Below are 22384 nucleotides of genomic sequence, written 5' to 3'. Positions count from 1 at the left end.
GTTTGTTTTCTTCTCCCATCGTTTGATTTACGCTTTTGAAACTCATAAATCGCATGTCCTACTCTAAATCTAATTATTTGTTCTGCTCGTTTATTTTCACTAGTTTCCTGCGAAGAAGTGGGAAATTGTTCTGGACATGGAATTTGCACTGGCCCAAATATGTGCGTTTGTGATAGCGGATTCAAAAGTGTTGGCTGTTCACAAGGTAAATCATTTTTTTCTGCTCAATGCAAGTGTATTTTTGATGGATGTTAACAAAACCCAACGACCAACAGCACAAGTAGTTTTCCATACATCGTCACTGCCAAAATGTGTCAAAAATGTGTCAATATGAATGAATGAATGAATGAAAACTTTATTAATGTGTCAATGAATTTAGCTATAAATTTGCTAATTGCGGACACCTAACTTAAGTCAATAGCTAATGAACAGTTTACAAAAATTGATAAATACTTGTATACAGCATAATAATAAATACTATAAAACAATATGAAGTGATTCTGTTCACGATTTAAATAGCCTGCAGTTTGGCATTGTTGTCAATGAGGTCTGAAAGGTCAATTTTTCTTATTCTCGTATAGCATCATTTCATTGATATTTTGTGTTACAATGGAGAAGCAAAAGAGTTATGTTGTGTTACTCAAAAGAAGTACGTTGGGATCGGGAAGGAGAAATGTTTGTCCGTCGTTTATAAATGGTACACGGACCGAACGCGGCGAGGTTATTTAATGACATGCTTCTTCTTTTTATTATTTTGTCTAAATTTAAAGAGAGTTTTCTGTATTTAAGAAACAGAAAACAGGAACCGCGTTTCTATCAAGTTTTAGTATAAATCTACTAGCGTTCTACCACGAATGCTGCTCTCTGATTGGCTATGCTACTCACTATTGATTCTGATGTAGATAGTAAGTAGCATAGCAGTGTGCAAACAAAATGCACAAAATGAGGGCCGCTTTTTTTGCGTTTTCGAGGTCTCTGTAAAGAGGATTTAGATAAAGTTTTGGACGACTAGTAGATTTACACTAAAACAATTAGATTATCCGCTCTCGATTTCTATGCGTGCAAGAGAAGCTGACACGGGCTGCGCCCTCGTCAACTATCACGCGATAGAAATCTCGAGCTTATAATCCAGTTGTTAAATAGAAACATGATTTTAAACCAATCGGCGCGCTTATTTTCTTTGGCCTATTTTTTTCTTTTTTCTTTATACTAATAGCGTATTGCCTGGATGTTAATATTTCCTTGCAGTCTCTTGTGAACTGGTAAACCACTGTTCAGATCATGGCGCATGTAGCGGACCCAATGAATGTTCTTGCTATAGCGGATTCAAAGGAATTAATTGCTCCGAAGGTATGTACCGCGGGCTCAGTTGATTTTCCCAAAGGCGAGGTCATTTTATTTGTTAAAACGTTACTGAGGGAAGCTTATGTAGAAACTTTAAAAAGTCGTTCAAAATTAGCTGATGCATTGATTGTTAATGTTTTCCTTCTCATCTGAAATAGTATCTTGTGAGGAGTTGAACAACTGCGCAAATCATGGAATCTGCACTGGTCCAAACAAATGCACTTGTGAAGAAGGCTTTAAAACTGCTCCAGACTGCTCTAAAGGTACAATAATCATTACTTAGTTACTACTCAAGAGATGTTATGCATATTGACGTTTTTACTATACAGCCATATAGACAAATTTTTTTGCTAAAACCCAGAAGTTTACTCGACGGCTTCTCTTTGATTTTCTCAGTGGTAAGTTAAAATGACTACATTGAAATGCAAACAGTCGGTCTAGCTAAATAGTAATAGTTTCAAAATTTCAACTATTGGTTCTTTAACCTCACCTGACATCGCTCACTCGTGTTTTCTTTATCGCTTCTAAATTCCTTCCTTATCTTTCTGAATGTAATTATAGTGACTTCTCCTTTTGTAGTTGTGAGTCTGGCCGCCTAGATTAGCTTGTAATACCTCCGGACCAGCCCACTTCTTTGCTTAATGAACCATTTTAATAAAGTTTGTAATTTTCATTTTCCGTTGTAGTTTCTTGTGAATTGCTGAATCACTGTTTATATCGCGGTAACTGTAGTGGCCCTAATGTCTGCTCGTGCCACAGTGGTTTTAAAGGATTAAACTGCTCACAAGGTATTTCATTTGTATTTTCTCAAACTCATTAATAATTCATTAAGTTCAAACGAAGGAAATCATGACCGTGACGGTATTTGGATATCTGATCTTAATTAGCGTAGATTTGCACGAGTTTATTTCTCCATTCTCTCCTTAGCTTTAGTTTCGATTGAAAAGATGTATCAAACACTCAGGGCAATGTTTCATCACATATAGAAACACAATAAAGTTCGTCAAAAATACTCCGCTACGCGTCATATTTTCAACTCTCTTTCCGGTGTTTGGATATGTGGTTAAAGACCGTCTTTCTTGTTTGATATGCTAGTATTACGTAATGTACCTCCCCAGGATTTATGAGATTGTTGCTGCATTACAGGAAATAGTTTCTTTCTATGATAAGTTTCTTAAATCTGTTTATGGACTTCATGCTATTTTAAAGCTTGGCTGGTTTAATGTTGCCATGGGTTACCACAGATCATGTCAACGTCTCTAAATTTCACATGTTTTATTTTGTAGTATTTAGTTTCTGAAAAACAATACGAGCTCACAAAAACAGAATGACATGCTTTGCAAAACTAAAAATTTTTTAAAACAATTTGAGGTTTGCGTTGCTTATTTTTATATCTAATATTTCAATATGCTTTTTTTCATGACACAGTAACCTGCGAGGCCGTAAAAAACTGTTCAACCCACGGAACCTGCGCTGGACCAAACTTATGCACTTGTGAAAGAGGTTTCCATGGAGCTGATTGCTCGGAAGGTATATGATTGAGCAATTTAACAAATAGAATGTGGTGATGAATGTTCTCTAAGGAAGTAATGCAGACTAAAAACCAAGAAAAAAGACTGCAGCTAGTGGGCGCAAGAGCGGAACGCGACCGCGTTCAGCAGTTCCTCTAGACCTCAAAAGTGCGTTATTTTCTTAGAAAACATAAGATCACCATCTTCTATTTGGTTAAGAGTATAGCACGAAAAAGCGAAAATGTTTACACTTGAGAAGGGGCGGTGATTGTGCTGGAAACACAACATCTGAGACATACGGGCTCTATACTTTACAGCCGTGGTCATTATGAGCTCGAGATTTCAATCAAATCGAGAACCAGTAATTTTATATTGTTTTAGTATAAATCTATTAGTCGTTCAAAAATTTATCTAAATCCTCTTCACAAAGAAGCGTCCGCCGTTCTGTTAACAACTGCACTATCTAATGAGCGGTGTCCTTAAAATGTACAACGATCAATCCGTATATGGAAGTCCTGACGACCCCTTCCCCATTACCATTTCGGTCTTAAGCTTATAAATGTGGATTACCATTTTAAGCTTTTTAATACATTTTAATTGTTTGTGTTTTTATTTCTTTCAGAACTGCAAGGTGAAGGTCTCGTGGGATTAAGCAAAGAAGTTGTTGTTGGGATCTCAGTTGGAAGCTTCGTGTTTGGTTTACTTTTGTGTATGATTCCATTTTATTGTTACCGGAAGAGAACGATCAGGCATCGACGTAAATCGCGTAGCAAACAAGCTAACACATTTGCCCTCAAGTCCTTCGAAAACGAGGCTTACGCAGCGGCTCCGCTGAAAGGCTAGGAACCAATCAGTTCTGACGCGATTTGATGGAGATGAAGACGACGACGACGATAATGATAACTACGGCGATGAAGACGATGACGTAGAAGTCGACGACCATACGTTATGACTTTGTTCATGTAAAAATATAACAGCGTTGTATTGTATTGTGAGTAGAGTCAGTATTGTGCCGTTTTGTAAGTAGATTAAGTATAATGTAATTATGTGTAATTATGTGTTTTTGCAATAAAATAATAATAATGATAATGATAGATAGTGATAGTGACAGTGATAGTGATAATGATAATGATAATGATAATGATAATGATAATGATAGTAATAATGATAAGAATAAAACAATATAGCAGCGTTACTTGTTTATTCTCGATTACATAAGCTGACATGACAAATTTAATCGTAAGAGCTTATAACTAGGGAGACAACTATTGTGAAGTGAAGTGATGTGATATTATTGTTGTTTGCCACTATTCATGCTATGTATACCATAAAAAGGCGTGATTTATAATAGTCGTGACAATGATACGGTTAATGTAACATAGAAGAGCTGATTTGACAATTAGTGGACACGTTTAGAAACGGTTTCTTCCAGTCCTGGCTGGCTTATCATTAAGTTAACAGTTTTTTACACTTCCTGTACATGAAAGGGAACAGGAGCTGAATTACTATTTCTTTCGGATTAGAGGCGTAGTGAAATGGTTTCGCAAACGTTTTGGCCAAACTGGAACCCAGCCCCTACCTGGGGGTGGGGGTACTCCCATGTATAAAGCTCGGGAATGTTCGTCGTTTCGCTCAGGGGTGTAAATTACTGATTTTGGTCTCAGGGTGTTCAGGACGAAAGGCCATTATTTTTAGCTGCCAAGGTATATTTTAGAGTTATCCTCGAAGAAACATCAAAAAAAGCTGTCATGTCCGGTTTTTTAAAGTGATATCTTTTAGGGGTCAAATAAAGCTCGAGTCACGCCCGGATTGGTCTTTTTTAGAGGTCTTTAGTTAAATACACCATTTTGTATTCTCGGTATTGGACTGGAACTAGCGTGTACCAAAGGCTAAAACGTATGCAAATGCAAATGACATTCACCTCTATTTAATGACCTGATGACATCCCCCCTCGCGCATGAGCCTCCATTGCAAGCTAGTTCCAGTCCAAAAGCCAATATAGGAAAATAGTCTATTTTCCAACGAGCATCACTGACCTTTTCTAATGGGAGTTCCCTTCCCCCCCCTCCACACCTCCCCTCCCGGGATCTAGCTCTTTCGATCCGGATTTAAACCCACTAATTGTCAGGTCATCTTATTGCGCTTCTCAATAGAGATTTTATTACTATGCTGGTAACAGTAGAGTATTATTCGATCGGCTATCATAGAATTGCAATCAAGGAAATTTTCGTGACAAAATATGTTTTCAAAGTGTTAAACCCAAGAAGCGCATAAATACAATCGAAATTATATACGCAAAAATTATACTAGAAAGTTAGACGGGAAATTATACAGCTTCCTTGATATAGTATCGCTTGTATTTACCGGCATTTTTTTAAAAAGAAATAAATCTGGTGTAACTGCTTTGTGAAAGCGCTAGTGTTTCTTTGGCGTATTTTAACACTTTAAATGTAGATATTTATTTACACTCTAAATTTTAAAATTCAACATTTCTCTGCCACGATGAACAGGAAGTCCCAAACCATTCACTGATACAGTCGCGTGCTTAGGGTTTCTTTTCACATGATTCCTACGATACAGCTCAATTGCTACGATCGCAAGGAAAAACGTTCAGTGATCGTAGCTAGCGATCGCTGCGACAACGACTTTAAAGGAGCTCAGTCACGGTATTTTGAGTTATTTTGGCCACGTATAAAATTATCTTTAAACTGAAGGAAACCTGAAAATAGTAGTTTACTGAGATAGAAAAACACCAAAGAGGTAATAATAAACTATAAAGGAACAAGGACGGTAAAGGATGAAGAAGATTAACACGGATTACAAACGACGAGCTTGAAAAATTTGGGCTTAACTTTTCAAGACGCGCAAATCGTACAGGCTCGGCGAATCAAGACTCGTAAAAACGATCGAAAATAAGCTCCGAGAAGTTTCCGAAAGTTTCCGGGTTCCAAACAATAGCCCATTTCAGGCTAAATAACATCATAATATAATCCAACGTGGACCAGGTCGATTTTGTTGTTTTTGCCTGAAATTGCCTCGCGTCCACGTTGAATTTTATTATAATGCAAATAAGAAAACATTAACCTTTAAAGGGGTATATATTACAAAATTACAAATAATGATACATGGCTGCTTTAAGATCCACCGCATTTACATGTGGGATATTCTGATCTCGGCTTTGATTTTTTTGTGAGCACCCTTTTAGCAGCCCTTGTCTCGACCTCTGTATTTTTAATTTACAATTCTAAAACACTTCACACCATCCTGGCCGGATCGAGTGATATGCGAATATTGATAGCCAGATCGAACAGCAAAAAAGGCAATACTGTGGAACCGACAGGCAGATCACAACCTAACCTTAACAATATTTCTAATCCTACTCTGGCCGAGTCACTCGGATTTATATAAAACAACAACAAAAACAACAAATCTTGGGTAGGTAATATGGCGTTGATAGAATTCTTACAAGGTGTATCGGAAGCGATGGTGCATCACTGGCTGACAATATTGATTCCTTCCACCTTCTTGCTTGTTCTGTATTCCTTGGCTTCCTACCGATCAATGAAAACTTGGTACGGAGATAGTATCCGCGGACCAAAACCTTTGCCGGTTTTAGGTCATTTACTGGACACGATAAAGCACAAAGGACAACTACACCTTCAGGTGCACGAATACTTTCTAAAATACGGCAAGGTATTCGCCATGTCGTCTTTCCTCGGAAAGATTCCAAACTTGGTGATTGCAGACCCGGAGATGCTGAAGGATATCTTCGTGAAAGAATTCGACTCTTTTAGAGATCGACCTGTAAGTTACATATTTGTTAAATTTGATCAGCAATCATGTTAGATATGATACATTTGCTAAGATAAATACCGTTTTTAAAACCAATTCCTGATAATACGTGTTCGTGAATATTTAATGATGTTATATTCATTTCGAGTACTCAGCTGTGTAAATTTTGTCACGTTATTCCCAAGGAATTAGAAATAATAATGGTTGTCATAGCGCGATCAACTATATCAGCCAGATAATTAATTAACGTAATTAACCTGTTGAAACAACTGTAACTTCAGCTTACAATTTTAAACTTTAATTTCTTATTAGATAAGCAAATTAATAGCTTTTAAATAACCATAGTTTTTACTACCTTACAATTTCGAACGTAACAGCTCCCGTTGTGTTCGGAGTTAGTGACCCAAAGGGGAATCTAACCAACGGGTATACCGTTTTTATTTATTTATTTATTTATTTATTTATTTCGAGTAGCCGTTACTTAAAAATGTTACTAAGGACCTGTAAGGGAATGTGTGAAACATCAAGATAGAAAACATGAGAGATCAGTACGTAACTTGGCTGAAAACTGCTTCAGTTTCGAACTAGTACAGCAGTGATATCTAGCGTCTCTGTAGAAAAAAAGAAACGTTTGTAATGGAATAGCCGTGCTTCTGGGCCAATTTACAATAAGGGAACTCGTAATATGAACAATTATTCATCTGAGAAGACGAATAATGCATCTTAGACATACAAACGCAAGATACTGAGGCGATATGCGATTCCGGCACGCTCAAAACCTAATCGCTCGCCAGAAATGCACCTATATTGCAAGCCTGACTGAGTTGAGTGGTAACACTTTAAGGGTCTCCGCAATCTCGTTCCCAGAGTCTTCGTTCCCCTTGACTAGCGGTCGGAAAACGAGAGCTCTGGAAGCAACCATTTCAGGCATGCGTCATAGATGCAGACTGCGCAGTGAAACCGGATGGGCAGAATTCGGTTATTTCCTTTGTTATTTCAAAATGGTTGCTCCCAGAGCTCTCGTTTTCCGACCGCTGGTCAAGGGGAACGAAGACTCTGGGAACGAGATTGGGGTTTCCGCTACTTTCAATCATTCTGCCGTAGCATACAGTAAAAATACCATTTCTTCCCTTATAACATGCCAAAAATAACACAGGACCAGTCCTTGAATAGTCAGGAAAACAATAAGCATCGTTTATTTTAATTTTTTTGCGAGTTGACTTAAATTTAAATTAAATAGCGATTTCCAAATATATTTGTAAAATAAGCCATCCTCGCCTTCAAAATTTAAAATTCCAGCCCCTGTAGGTCCCTCCTACAGGGTTGGCTAATAGGCAATTTCCGAGCCTTACCTTGTGCCTCTGTTTGAAAACGAGTCCTCGTGTAAAACCTTGGACATGAAAACGAGTTTGATTTGCATGAAAATGAACCTGTAGGCAGAACACATTTTCACATGAATGGCTTCACACGAAGACTCGGAAATGGCCTATGAAAGCGGATCTTTGACAGTCATATTCCGTTTGAAGTGACATGCACACATTTGTTATTATAGTTAATCCTTAAGCCTCCTGAGCCATTAGCTAGCATGCTGACCAGAGCACAGGGAGACAAATGGAAACGAATCAGGAGCACTCTTACTCCAGCGTTCAGTGCACTGAAGATGAAGCAAATGTTTCCAGTGATGAATTCCTGTTGTGACATCTTGCTAAAGAAACTTAGTGAAGTTGCTGACAGAGAACAAAGTGTTAACATTGTCAAGTAGGTCTAGAATTAATCATTGTTAAGGTTTGTTTTCATTTTAATCGGATTTTAATTAAAATACTTATTAATAAGGTTTGGTAAAATAAGATAAGGTAAGTGAGGTGAGGCAAGGTACTGAGGTAAGGTGAGGTGAGGAGACAATTCGTTATTATCGTTCTTAACAGGCTCTAATTTCTCGGGTATAGCAAAGGCTGTCAATATTCTAGGGATCTGAAGATTGAAGAACCTCTGCAGCCCACGACTTTTCTGAACTGAACAAAGAACCCCGCCCCAATCTCCTGGTTCCATACGTGCCAGTCGAGCTTTGTTTACATGTACTTCGTGAGGGGGACTATTGGAACTGCTTACGCCTCAAAATAGCCTGCGAACGCAGACGTATTTACGGCTGTTGTTCTTTTTCGGCGTAGACAAGCGACAGCAGGAAATGCGTCTGCATTCGCAGGCTGAGTTCAAAACCACGGCCACATAACATCAAAAAAAGGTCCGCAACATGTGCCCGAGGCACCATAAAGCGAGGGTCAATGCAACTGTGCTGGAAATGGAAACTAAAAAAAATACTTAATGTGGTGAACCATCTGATGACAGACTCAGCTGCCATTCTGAGCAGACCTATAGTCCTGCTCCTAATTTAAGAATTGTGAACGATTTTGTGAAATATTGTGTATAAATGAATGTTTTAAACTGATTGAGAATTTGTCAGTAATTACCGTTAAGACTTGTTTTCAAGTGTGATCAGAAGCATATCACCTAGAAGCGTCTAAATTCTGTTTATGTGTTCGGAGCAGAAGCATATCACCTAGTCTAGGCGATATGCTTCTGGTGTGATATAATCCTTTATTCCAGTTATTTGCTCAAGGAGACATAATATGTTTTAATATTACCTACTTCTACTACTTTTGCAGGTTTCAACAGGCTCTTACAATGGACCTAATTCTTTCAGCAGTATTTGGTCTTCAAGCCAACTCTCAAGACAATCCTGACGACCCGTTCATCAGCGCGGCTCGTCAGGCTTTGAAACAAAGTTTTTCAAAGAAAATCCTGCTTGGCTCACTTCTGCCATTTGGAATTAAACTCATGGAAAAATTCCCAAGCATTTGGCTTTCAAATGCTACACCATTACTCAAGATGACAGAGAAAATTATTTCCGCGAAGAAGGCAGGAAATGGAGGCTCTTCGAGAAAGGTCTGTTGAATCGTAGTTTGGAGAAATGGAGAAGAAGAGAAATACAAAATATTATTCATTGAATCATCATTATTCATTGAACCTTCCCTTCTTAGGACATGTTGGATTTGATGCTGGCAGCCTCAGATGACCCCTCTGTCCCTGAGTCAAAGAAGCTGTCAGACACGGAAGTCCTTGCACAGAGCATTATTTTTCTTGCTGCTGGATATGAAACGAGCAGTGGAACCCTGAGTCTGACGTGTTACCACATCGCCACAAACCCTGACGTTCAAGACAAACTGCAGCAAGAAATTGACAGTGTGTGGACTGAGGAGGAACAGGTGCCGACTTATGAAACAGTAAATGAGCTGCCATACCTTGACATGGTGATATCCGAGACACTCCGGCTCTACCCGCCAGGTAAGGAAGTTGGGGATAAATACACTGTTGTTGGGGTGTTAATACATACCTTCAAGCTGTTACTATTACAACCGTTTGGTAATCCGTCAGCATGCTCACACAAGAGAACGGATCGGTGAGCCAGAGAGCCAGAGCCAACGGGGATCGTACCTTCTAAAGTTCCTGCTTCCCCACTAGCGAGTTTTCTCGCTGCCTTGTTTCCACCTCAGCTCGTTTCGCTCGCTCCAGTTTTTCTCCTGATGCTTCGCGCGTGACCCAAATGTGAACCTAACTTAGCCTGTTCCAGGCTCTCGGTTTGTAGAGACGAGTGAAAGGGGAAGGAGGAGAGAGAGGGATAGAAGAACCAAACCTATCGCCTTTTTTCCACTCGTTCCCCGTTCTATACATACGGCTCTCCAACTAACCAAGCGCCTGGAACAGGCAAGTTACAACTTTGCCCTCAGACACCATAATCGCCATTTTCAATTTAAAACTTAGTGTTCTTTGAGTAATATCTTCATTTTCTGTGTGTTTGCGATCATTGGATAATCATATGCATTTTGCTAAGGGGAGTGCGGGGAGCGGGGGGAGGGGAAGGGGGGAGTGGCATCCGGAAGAAGAAAGATTGTAGAGAGCAGGTTTGAAGCTCTGTATCGGCTAATCTTACCATTTTATTATTTCAGGATTCATGATATCCCGCGGCTGTACTAAAGCATGTGCCATCAAAGACATTAAGATACCCAAAGATTCCCCCATTCTCATTCCTGTTTACAGTATACAAAGAGACCCCGCGGTTTTTCCAGACCCGGAGAAGTTTGACCCAGAGCGCTTTGCACCTTCAGCCAAACAGTCACGCAATCCTTACAGTTTCTTGCCGTTTGGTCACGGACCGCACAGCTGTATAGGAATGCGCTTTGCGAAAATGCAGATAAGGCTGGTGTTAGCACGAATGTTAAGGAAATATCGCTTGGAAGTCGCACCGGATACAAAGATTCCTCCTGACGTAAAAGCCAAGGCGACTTTGGGGAGCCCGGAAATAAATCTTAGTATTGTTTCAAGACCCAAGGAAACATGACAGCGCATGTAACTTCCTGGTAACGTTGTCATGGAAGCGCTCTTGGGGTAATTCTGTACTAACTGTGTGTAACCCTATTTGAGTCGTTTCAGCGGACCATGGGAAAATGAATTATTGGTTTGAATAAACGAATAAAAATGCTATTTAGCATGGTGTGAAGTATTCTACAATTATCATTCACAGCGGAAAAACGTAATAAGCATACGCGAGTTTTGACTGTGCGCCAGGCTCCAAGATTGAAAAAATGGCGGGAATTTCGTGGATTGTAAAAACTGAAAAGGTCACGAACTTTGTGTGTTTTCCCAATATTCCCGGTTAGCAGCAACATTTTAACGTCACTAATGGAAAGCTGGTGCCTTGTTTTCTTGGGGAATCAACTTTTTTAGGACAATAAACCTAAAGACGGTTTCGAACCCTTTATTTCCCCGGGGGGGGGGGGCATTGCCATATATGGGCTATATAAGTATGTGCCGCTGTAAAGGGTATACATACATACATACATATACTTTATTTAACCTCGAATTTACAGAGTAGCTTGTTAGCTAATATCTTCGAGAGAAATAAATATTATACAAATCAGAGCGTTTGGGTCTAGAATAGGGTATCATTTTTCACAAAACTGACTAGTTGGTTGAAGATTTTATCTAGACTAAAGAAACTAGGAATTGCCACTCAAAAATATTAAAAAACCAAATCAGCAAGTTTAAATTTACGCAAATCAGCCTCAAGAGTGTAGATAGATGGGGAGATTTGGGGAGTTTACTCTAGTATAGGGTAGCAAAATTCAGCTGAACTAGCTCTGGTATAGGCTAAGGGTTCCAGGGTCCCAGCGGCACATCCCCACCCAGAAATTCCCAAAGTACCTCTCCCGGGTTTATTTCCCCGCGCTACACAAGTAATTTCGTTACCAAGACACATTTTATCCACAAACATTCTTTACATATTGCATCCATATGATCCATATAAGCAACCCACTGAACATATAAGTAAGAAAACCTCTCAGTAGGCAGGGAAGACTTTTTTCTGAACAGTAAAAGGCCGAAAACAATTCATGCTTGTCCAAGTATAAATCAACCGAGCGACATCCTCGCGTACCTTATTACAGTCGGCCGTGCAGCTGGATTGCAGCTTGCATTATTACCTGAGCCCACAAGTAGGGTTTTTCCGCTCTGAACTGAACAATTATCGCCCGCGACAATTATCACATGTAAGGGAGTCAGCAGTATTTACAAACGCGAGCTTCTTACCTTACACTCCCTTACACTCAATATCTCATTGTGTCCGTCATGTTGGATCCGTCATCTTGGATTTCAAATATTTTTCAGAAATCTTAAGCATTCGAAGAGAACTTGACAACATCACAGCTGTAGCGACTGTAGCCTGCGTTTCAGGCGTCTATTTTACATGTAATAGGGGGACAGTCCCTGTGACACATGAAAACGAGACAGATTGCGATTACGCAGACGTTCTTTGGGCTCGTCACGCAATCTTCCTACGAAGGCTCTGGGAACGAGATCGAGAATTAGTTTTGCTGCGTTGCAAAAATTAATCTGCCCTGGGGGTTTCCTGCCCTGCCATATCTGAAGTAGGCTTTCTGCGCTTGTTACAGTTTGTGCTGTTACGTTACTCTTGTTGGCAACATGGCGGTTACAGAAGTTCTACAAGCATTTTCCCAATGGCAGACAATTTTGATTGCCTCGGCCATCTTGTTGTTTGTGTATGTCTTTGCATTTTATCGCACAGTGAAAACTCGGTACGGAGACATCCCTGGTCCGACCCCTTTGCCGATTGTGGGTCTCTTGCCGGATGTTCTCAGGTACAAGGGACAAATGCATCTGCAAGTCGATGAATACTACCGAAAATATGGCAAAGTTTTTGAGGCGGCTATTTTTGGCAGGATTCCATCCCTTATGGTTGCAGATCCAGAGATGTTGAGGGATATTTTCGTAAAGGAATTCGACTGTTTCAGTGACCGCCCTGTAAGTTTTAAGCTTACTTATGTTTGTTAAAAGAAACTATGATCTACTATGCCAGGGTAGAAATTGTGCCACCATGTCTAAGAAAATTATACACAGGAGGTGGGTATTTCGACCAATTTTTGCTGGGTATGTGCCACTGGTCTCTGAGAACCCCTACCCCTTTATTATCCTGTGTTCAATTGTACTGACCCCATCTTAGTCACTTTTGGTCAAATTTCAGTGGCAGATCCAGACCTTGAGCAAAGGGAGGGGGGTGGGGGGTTGTTTTGCTTGCCCTGCCAGCTTCTCTTCCTTCTGTGATTTCTTTTTTTACCCAAAATAAGGGGGGGGGGGGGGCAGCCCCCCCAGCCCCTCCCCTAGATCTGCCACTGGATTTACTAATAAAACCGTTATTAGTGTTATTAAACGTAATATGTTGAATTGCAACTTAGTCACTTTCTGTTTATGCATCTACCTCTAAACCAGTTTCCACACAAGTGACACATTTTCTAAACTGAATTGAGAACAGGAACAATGTTTTCAGTGTGAATCTTCCCATTTTTAGAGTGAAGTCCATAGGACGGAGGACTATTGAGGTTAGAATATTGGGAAAGGTACTCCAAGTGAGTGAAATGCTAGTTCCTGAAAGAAAACATGGCCTTCAGATGTCAGTATTATGTGTAATATTTTCGTCAGCTGGACACAGTATGATGACATACTAGAAGACTGTAACTGAAATCTGTCAAACTTTTCATTGTTAACTCTGTTGACTTCTTGTTGAGGTGGCTGAGGGCTTATATGAACTCCCTTGCAGGGTAGGTAAGGCAAGTGGCCCTTTGAAAATACTAAGAAATTGCTTCTTTCCCACTCCCCAGAGATTTCTTTGGTACCTATTGTCTTTGGGCTTTTGGATATTCTACTGGGTAGGAGAAAGTTTTGTTTTTTTTTATCGCAGCAACAAACGTGGCGTTGTGTATCGTGGTTTGCCCTTTTATTCTAGACAGCAAAATTCTGTACTCAGAACCAACACACCAGTCTTTAAAGAGTTCGAAATGATAAGGAATAAGCATATTGAAGACTTGACCAGTAGCTAAAAGGGAGATAATGACTTGGGCAACAATGCACGATGCAGATGGGCAACAATGCACGTTTGGATAGCACATTAATATACTTTTGGAGAACGCCTATATCCAAGTCACTATTTTTCACAAACACAATCTCTATAACGTTCACCTGTTTATAATTTTAAAGTGAAGCTTGCTGACTTCGCTCTTTCCATTGGGAACTGCTCTTTATATTCCTACTTACCAGAACTTACTTACCCCCAAAATACAAAAAAAATGTGCGACCCCATTCTAGCAACTCTATTGAAAATGCAACCCCATAATAATCAATCCAGTCATGAAAATGAGACCCCATCCAGTGGCACATCCCCATTCACCTACATAGGGAGTACCCATCCCCCCTGCTGGCCTTAAATAGCACTTTAGAGTTTTGCTTGCCTAGTCTTTTTAGAGAACAGTATATGTAAATTTACTTTTGCATTGTTGTCTCAAGGGACACATAAGTTTTCCTTAGTTCGCAGTCTCTATTTGGGTATATTTTACACTTCCCTTACCTTGATTCCTTAACGCCCTGAATATTTGTCTGATTTGAATGTACATGTAGTATCATTCAGCTGCACATTTACATTACCAGTTTGCTAGATCTCATCAATGCTTACTTTGTCTTAAGCATTAATAACTTGGCAGTAGAGAGTCCTGTAATAGATCCTCTTTTCTGAAAAAAGGAGAGCACTGTAAAGATGGCCAATTATTGAACAAGAGGAGAGAGTGAAACCGGTCACTTTCTTGCTTTTATAACGACCCTAGAGCACTGATAAGGTCTTTAGGGAGTTGAAAATATCATAATGAATTCTGTTCTGAAATATTTTGATGTTTATATTTTAGTCATTTAATATAGAAGTGCCAGAGCCATTTTCCAGTATGATGACAAGAGCAGAGAAGGAAAAGTGGAAGCGCATCAGAAACACGCTGACTCCAGCATTTAGTGGTCTTAAGATGAAGCAGATGATGCCTTTAATGAATTCCTGTTGTGACACTTTGATGCGAAAGCTTAGCAAGGTTGCAGACAAGGAACAAAGTGTTGACATGTTTAAGTATGTGTAGAATGAATTTTTAAGGCAATAAATAATATAATACAGTCCAACCTTTATGTATAGAGACCGCCATACAGACGGACATCAATCTCCACATTTCAGACAGTTTACCTGGGCTAATTACAAGAAGCAAAAGATATCACAGACTGCCTTAAAATATGAATGTTCTGGGTTACCCTTTGTTGCCTAGTTTTATCACAGTGGAACGCCTTTATAACAGGAAGCTTGCAGATCATCGAAGCTTAAAACCACCCTTTGTTAGCTTAGAAGGTGTCAGGCGACCATATTGGTAGACTGATGAAATTCTAAGTAATTTATTGTGAACTATGGTCCATGTGAGGTACAGGAATTATACAGCATTCTGGAATGTTCTGCTGTACATGTTTTTTTTTTTTCAAATAGGAAGGGTTTTTTTAAACACACATGATTCACAATACTACCTAACATTACTTGCAATACTAACATTACTAACAATAGCGACATATTTGCTTCCAAAACCCTAGTTAACATTACTTGCAATACCAACTCTACTTACAATACTAATCAATATAACTTACGATACTAACGTTAGTTACAGTAGTGTGTGACATTACTTTACCTTGTGCATATGGCTTGTTGCACCGGCACTGTTTATCTTGCAATATCATAGGCCATGTAAGCATATACCAGTAATTGGCTAGAATATTTACTCAAGAAATTAAGGGTTGTAATTTTATTGTATTTGAAATGTATTAATGTTGTTGTTGTTGTATCAAGCAAAGCCACAAAATGTTTTGTTCTATGATTAACATGGAGATCACATTTTCAGGTTTCATCAAGCTCTTACAATGGATGTAATAATTTCAGCAGCATTTGGCATTGAGGCAAACCCTCAAGAGAATCCTGATGATCCGGTTGCCATGGCAGCTCGTAATTCCATGAATAGAAGCACATTTGAGAGGATTTTGCTGAATGTCCTTTCAGTTATGCCATTTGGAACTAAAATAATTTCAATGTTCCCAAACTTTTTGATGGCAAATAGTATGCCATTACTTAAGATTGCTGAAGAAATGGTGAACACAAAGAGAGAAGGAAAGGCAAATTTGTCTAGAAAGGTAATTTTGTATTGTCATTATTAATAGTTAATCTCAGGGCTCAAATAAAGTGCTGTCCAGTCATTCAGGACAAGTAGATTTTCCTGCTGTTTATTTTCACTTGCCCAATGGGCAAGGGCCCCAGCAATTTGTCTACCAACTAAGTAAAAAAAAGGAAACGAAGACTTACATAGGGCAAGCAAAATTTGAGAGCTACACTGACTTTACTTGTCTGAAGGGCAGGCTGGAGTTCAAGTATTGTTTTAGCCCTGTATTCTTAAGTAGATATATGGTGTATATTTTTATTTTTCTTTAATCCAAGGCAGCTTAAGAAGGTTATGCAATTTGTTTAAAAGTTTACTAACTAATTTTAATGTGGATGCATATATTGCCAGCTTCAAGCAAAGTACCCAGAAAAGTTATCAACTTGGTTAAATCTGCTTTAAATAGGTGGAAACAAAACAAGAATTTTTAACACTAAGGATCAGAACATGATCACTCTGCAAAGGGTTTAAGTCCTGAAAATTTTTTTACCTATGTATATAGACCAGATTTCATGTATAGTTACATGTAGACATTTTCTAGCAGACACCTACATGTACATAGAATGCGCAGCTCTTTTTATTAAGGACAGTTCACTTGGTCCCAGAGAAACCAGAATTAAATATATATCCCTATCTCTATAACACAGAGTGTGGGAGGCATGGTGCCGGGGTGGCGGGGGGGATGCTTGTTGTACCTTTTAGTGGTTAAAAACGCAGTTTTGGTACCTCTTAGGCTGTTTAGCCTTGAAAGGTCCACAGCGAGAGATTTTGCAGTTGTGGCAGGAGATAAGGTGTTATGTAAGAATTGGTACCTCTTAGGGCAGAAAATAATTTCAAGCCACACCCACAAAAGTGGGTCTTGGTACCTCTTAGGGGTTGTTTTCAAATTTTCCAATAAGCACCCATGTCCAGGGCATGGTGGCCTGACCAATGGTTAGCTCACTGGACACAGATTGAACAGTCCAGACTGGAGACCTGGCTGGGGTCATTGCATTGTGTTCTTAGGCAAGGCACTTCTCCTGCAGTCCGTCTCTCCACCCATTACAAAAGTTTCAACAGTTATTAGGTCTTTATTTCATAGCAGATGGGCCGCCAAGCGGAGCCCCATACTCATATAGGAAAGAAAAGAAACCCATGATTTGGGGTTGATTTTCTCATGGTTGTCATGGCTAGCGGTATTGCTCGTGGGCACTTACGCGTGACAGCAGAGTCGCACAAGATGGCGGCTATACTCAAGCTAATAGGTTGACAGAGACGTGTAGTCTTGGCTAAAAGCATCCATCTTTGATGTTGGACTTCCATGCTATGGTCAATTGGCACCTGTCAAAACAAGGTGTCTGCTGACCAGTGTCACGAGACCATTTCACAGGCTCAAGTTTAGAGCTCATTGAGGTCACATTTTTTTTTGAAGTTGATTGATGACCAAGTGCTGGTTTTCGATTGAATCCAGGGCCCATGTCAGGTTACCTTGCTGTAATCAGGGCCAGGTTGTTTGGAAGCCAGTTAGTGCTAACCCAGGATTAAAAGTTAACTGGAGGACAAATTTTTCTTGTATACAAAGGATTTTCACTGTTTATGTTTTGTGTATTTTGAGATTATTCAAACTTAAAACAGAAGGCCAAACAATATAAACAGAAAATATCAGTGCAAAGTTACAAAACTCAAATCAAAATTCTTGCTTATCCTGGGTTAGCTTAATCGGGCTTTGAACAACCCGGCCCAGGAGCTCCACTTTTAGGCTTGGCTAAATCTATATATTATAATTGTATCATTGTATCACAGGACATGTTGGATGTAATGCTGGCAGCCTCAGATGACCCAAATGTCCCAGAGTCAAAGAAGCTGACAGACATGGAAGTCATTGCTCAAAGTTTTGTGTTCCTTATTGCTGGCTATGAAACTAGCAGTAACACACTTGGTCTGACGTCCTACCACATAGCTACACACCCGGATGTTCAAGATAAACTGCAGCAGGAAATTGACAGTGTGTGGACTGATGGGGAACAGCTGCCGACTTATGAAACAGTGAATGAGCTGCCATACCTTGACATGGTGATATCCGAGACACTCCGAATATATCCACCAGGTACTGATGTATTGCTTTTTAAAACAATACGTCAATCCTTATCATATTATAATGGCTACCTTATTAATACAGATTTATACTACATAGTACTGAAGGAAGGGAGGCGCGGTGGCCTCATGGTTAGTGCGCTCGTCTCCGGATCGAGCGGTCCGGGTTCGAGCCCTGGCCGGGGTCATTGTGTTGTGTTCCTGGGCAAGACACTTTACTCTCACAGGGGCCTCTCTCCACCCAGGTGTATAAATGGGTACCGGCGAACTTAATGCTGGGGGTAACCCTGCGATGGACTAGCATCCCATCCAGGGGGGAGTAGAAATACTCCTAGTCGCTTCATGCTACAGAAACCGGGATAAGCTCCGGCCTGATGGGCCACTTGGCTCGCATGCAGACTTTACCTTTTTACTGAAGGAAAAAGATTATGTTGATGTTACAGTCAAAGGGCTTCAGATACGCAATTCTCTGCCTGTGATATGAGTTAAGAACTCGGTATCAATGCACAAATTCCAAGCCCTACAATGACACTACCTTCTACTTACGAAAGGAATTTATCAGACGTTACGAAAATCTAATAGAACCTAGCCTGTCTTCAGTTCAATGTTTGAACCACATGCAACTTTGATGATTAGGAGAGAAAAATAAATTTCAACTCAGTCAATTAGTTTTTTATTTATTTTTTTTTCAGCATTTTTAACATCCCGCAGCTGCACTAAATCCTGTGTGTTGAAAGGCATCAAGATACCTAAAGATTCACCGATTCTTATTCCTGTGTACAGTATCCACAGAGACCCGTCTATTTATCCCAACCCGGAGAAATTCGACCCAGAGCGTTTTTCACCAGCTGCCAAGCAGTCACGCAGTCCCTACACTTACATGCCATTTGGTCACGGACCACACAACTGCATCGGTATGCGTTTTGCTCAGATGGAAATGAAGCTTGTGTTGGCGCGAATATTGAAGAAATATCGCTTGGAAGTGGCTCCGGATACAAAGATCCCTCCTGATGTAAGAATCAAGGCTCTTTTGGGATGCACGGAGATAAAGCTTCGTGTTGTTTCAAGAAAGTAACAAGAAATTTCACACACGGCTTCCAGCAGGTCACGGCTTTCTTATTAACAACATTGTATAACAGTCACTTTTTATTTTTTCACAGTAAAGTGCGTCTATTCGAACCGGGCCACCTAGAAGAAAACTAACCAATCAAAACGTAAACTAAGAACAATGGACTGGCAGCTTTCTCGTGATGGCAAGTAATCTTCTGTTTGACATGAATACATAAGTACAGTGTACTGTCGACTCCTCTGTGTTATATACACTCTTAGGAGATTCAGTAATAGACCGCGAATTATCATAATTTTGAAAAAATTAGCTTGAAAGCTCAGCTTGTGACAAGTAAACCGAAACCGTTGAAAAGCGTACAAAATTTAGGATTGTTTCCTCAGAGGGTTCCCGACACTTTGTCCTTTGTTGGGTTTTCAATTTTGTTCGGATCGCTATCCTTTGTTCTCAAGTAACGTTCTGATTGGTTAACTCTTTTCCATTTGGCCCAGTTCAAGTAGTGACATTGTAAGCGGCAGGTTTGTTACACATATGAATAATTTCGTTTCCATAGTTCTTAGTCAAAAAAATCGAAAATTATAATTCAGCATCTCAAACAACCCAAGGTATAGATTTGTACTCCTGGACTCTCTCCTTATTGGCTGAGCCATCTAATACCGATTAAGTTATTTTTAGATCACTCTCGCTTACAGAATCACCAGAAGGGTTTAGAAATAGCTAATCCCTGTTACGCCAATTTTACTTACGTGGACACCCCAAGTGGATTCACCCCAAGTGGATTCACCCCAAGTGGATTCATCTTCTAAGATCAGAACTACTCAACGCGTGAGGTAACGTCTATGAGAGAACTGGATACCGTATCTATAAATAACTTGAGAGGGGTTACGTTGAGGATAAGGCCTACATGAGGATTAACTCTCTTCCTTTTATCCTCTCTTGGCTGTCAGAGCATTCAGCAAATGATTTCATGTCGAGTATCGAGCACGCCATGATATAAACTATTAGAATTAGTCCTTGAGACATTTATCAGTATTTTTCAGTATTTTTTTTTTTAGATAAGCTGATTTTTTTCCATTTACCTCAGTATCGTGGTTAAACTTCTTATTACTATAAACTGATAACATTCCTTCAGAGTTATTGGATATGAATTCTGTGTGATCAATAAATCAATCAATCAATTAATCACTCACTCACTCACTCACTCACTCAATCAATCAGTTAGTCAAAAAGCATAGACTATTGCAGCATTGTGTCTTCTAGCCAACCATCAGGCCAAGTAATCGCTACTTTTATCACTATCACTACTTTTATTAGATGCATAGACGCAATTAATAGTAACTGTATAATAATATAAAAATAGATAAATATCACTAATTTTATCATTATTACTACTTTTACAAGATGAATAGATGCAATAAATAATAATACATGTATCACTATGATAATATAGCTTAAATATCTGTGTAATCAATCAATCAATCAATCAATCAATCAATCAATCAATCAATCAATCAACCAGCAAATCAATCAACCAATCAATCATTTAATCAATCTTCTGGCACGGTTCACGAGCGAAAAAATAGCGAATCACAGATCAGGGATATAAAAATTTCATTTTCCCGAATCACGAAAATAAGCAAGTGAGGTACGTACTCTTGTTAATAACCTGCTCTTACGCTAGAAAGAGTGCTTCAAGAAAGCAAAGCCGTGAATGGCTAAGTAAAGGCTCTGTATTACAAATCGCATACCTAAATCACTTTCGACAGACGACTCTAACCATTCGGAGGACTCTAATCTCAAAATCACAAGAAAGGAGTGGTGAAATCACGAATATCGGTTAGTAATTCAAGTTCTACACGGGTCACGCAACGTTTCACGGAAAATAAAATCAGGTATAATCACGCATCTCAAGAATACCCGGAGGTACTCTCTTATATGGGCCAAATAGGTATGTGCGGCCCCAAAGGGTATGGTTTTTCAGCTGTTTTGGTCACAAATAGGGTATCGATTTTGGTGATTTTGGTCATAAATAGGGCATGGTTTTTTGACACTCTCTTCTTGAATTGGATATGTTTGTTAGAAGAAGCTACTTTTTCATCATTATCGATAAGACCATCAACAAACGCTCTTCATAACTTATGTTCAGTTAGGGCAACTTAGCCAGCCGCAAGGGTCGTAAATAGGGTTTCGAATGTTTTTGGTCAGGTCATAAATAGGGTAGCAAAAATGCCAGATTTAAGTCATAAATAGGGTAAGGGTTTTGGGAAGTGGGCCGCACCCCCCCACCCGACTTTCTGGGAGTACCCCCCTGGAAAGAATACCCCTGTACGACCCTCTGAATAGTAAGTTAAAATTAAGGCCATTTCTCAGCTATCAATTAATTTTGACAATACTGTGTTAAGTTGCATCAGTGTCCATTTCGTTAGCCGATGATTTTCAGTGACTTGAAAACTGCTTATTGCCTCCCTTATTAAACGTGAACTATTAAACAAAAAAGAAAGTGCGAACGTATGTACACCTGAACCGACATGGAGAAAAACACAATATATTCAGTGAATGGTCTTAGGCATTTCGAAATTAACCAAACACCGACTCTTTGCCCCCTTCTGTCCCATTCTGGTCGTCGATCTGTGGTGTGGATGATCCTGGCATGCTGTTTCTGGGTGCCAGGGCTTCACACAAGCGTTCCTATACTTGGCACATACTGATATTTGTGCAACATTGGCTGGTAACATTTGTAGAAATCCACTGACTGTTTCGGTCCTGGGGTCCGTTTCTCGAAGGTCCCGAAAAGTGTTCGCCGCACCCGGAAGGTCGTGGCAAAATCTCAAACCTTATGATTACAGAGCTGTTTTATTCACATATTCTTAATATAAACAAAGGTTCCATTCCGTACAAGAAGTTTCAAGTGTATACACCTGTCTGTCTTTAAATACCGATTACCAAAAAATGGCTTTCCGGGACCGAAA

At 39.6% G+C, this 22384-nt stretch overlaps 4 protein-coding genes across 4 annotated transcripts in view; all 4 read left to right on the top strand.

The window, feature by feature from the left end:
- LOC145477440 (uncharacterized) overlaps window positions 1–1258 on the top strand; it is a 35467-nt gene extending 34209 nt beyond the window's left edge. Inside the window, exon 36 of the mRNA XM_081455529.1 lies at window positions 104–1258. Coding sequence (XP_081311655.1) covers window positions 104–255 — 152 coding nt within the window. The 3' untranslated portion in view covers window positions 256–1258. The remainder of the gene's footprint in view (window positions 1–103) is intronic.
- Window positions 610–5493, top strand: LOC145477437 (uncharacterized). Its single transcript, XM_081455526.1, has 6 exons — window positions 610–649; window positions 1249–1350; window positions 1503–1607; window positions 2031–2132; window positions 2773–2874; window positions 3478–5493. Exons 1-6 carry the CDS (start codon window positions 610–612, stop codon window positions 3696–3698), a joined length of 672 nt encoding a protein of 223 aa, XP_081311652.1. The 3' UTR covers window positions 3699–5493.
- A 471-nt stretch (window positions 5494–5964) lies between these two features.
- LOC145477438 (cytochrome P450 3A24-like) lies at window positions 5965–11492 on the top strand. Its single transcript, XM_081455527.1, has 5 exons — window positions 5965–6659; window positions 8200–8405; window positions 9311–9590; window positions 9686–9989; window positions 10652–11492. Exons 1-5 carry the CDS (start codon window positions 6300–6302, stop codon window positions 11041–11043), a joined length of 1542 nt encoding a protein of 513 aa, XP_081311653.1. The 5' UTR covers window positions 5965–6299; the 3' UTR covers window positions 11044–11492.
- Window positions 11493–12413: 921 nt separating this feature from the next.
- LOC145477439 (cytochrome P450 3A6-like) lies at window positions 12414–20873 on the top strand. The gene is made up of 5 exons (XM_081455528.1): window positions 12414–13022; window positions 14951–15159; window positions 15968–16253; window positions 18059–18362; window positions 19042–20873. The coding sequence occupies exons 1-5, from the start codon at window positions 12684–12686 to the stop codon at window positions 19422–19424; spliced, it is 1521 nt and encodes a 506-aa protein (XP_081311654.1). The 5' UTR covers window positions 12414–12683; the 3' UTR covers window positions 19425–20873.
- Window positions 20874–22384: the final 1511 nt, after the last annotated feature.

The sequence above is a fragment of the Orbicella franksi genome, unplaced genomic scaffold, assembly GCF_964199315.1.
Source record: "Orbicella franksi unplaced genomic scaffold, jaOrbFran1.1 SCAFFOLD_63, whole genome shotgun sequence".
In the NCBI taxonomy this organism is placed as follows: domain Eukaryota; kingdom Metazoa; phylum Cnidaria; class Anthozoa; order Scleractinia; family Merulinidae; genus Orbicella; species Orbicella franksi.
This window is presented reverse-complemented; position numbering and strand designations above follow the sequence as displayed.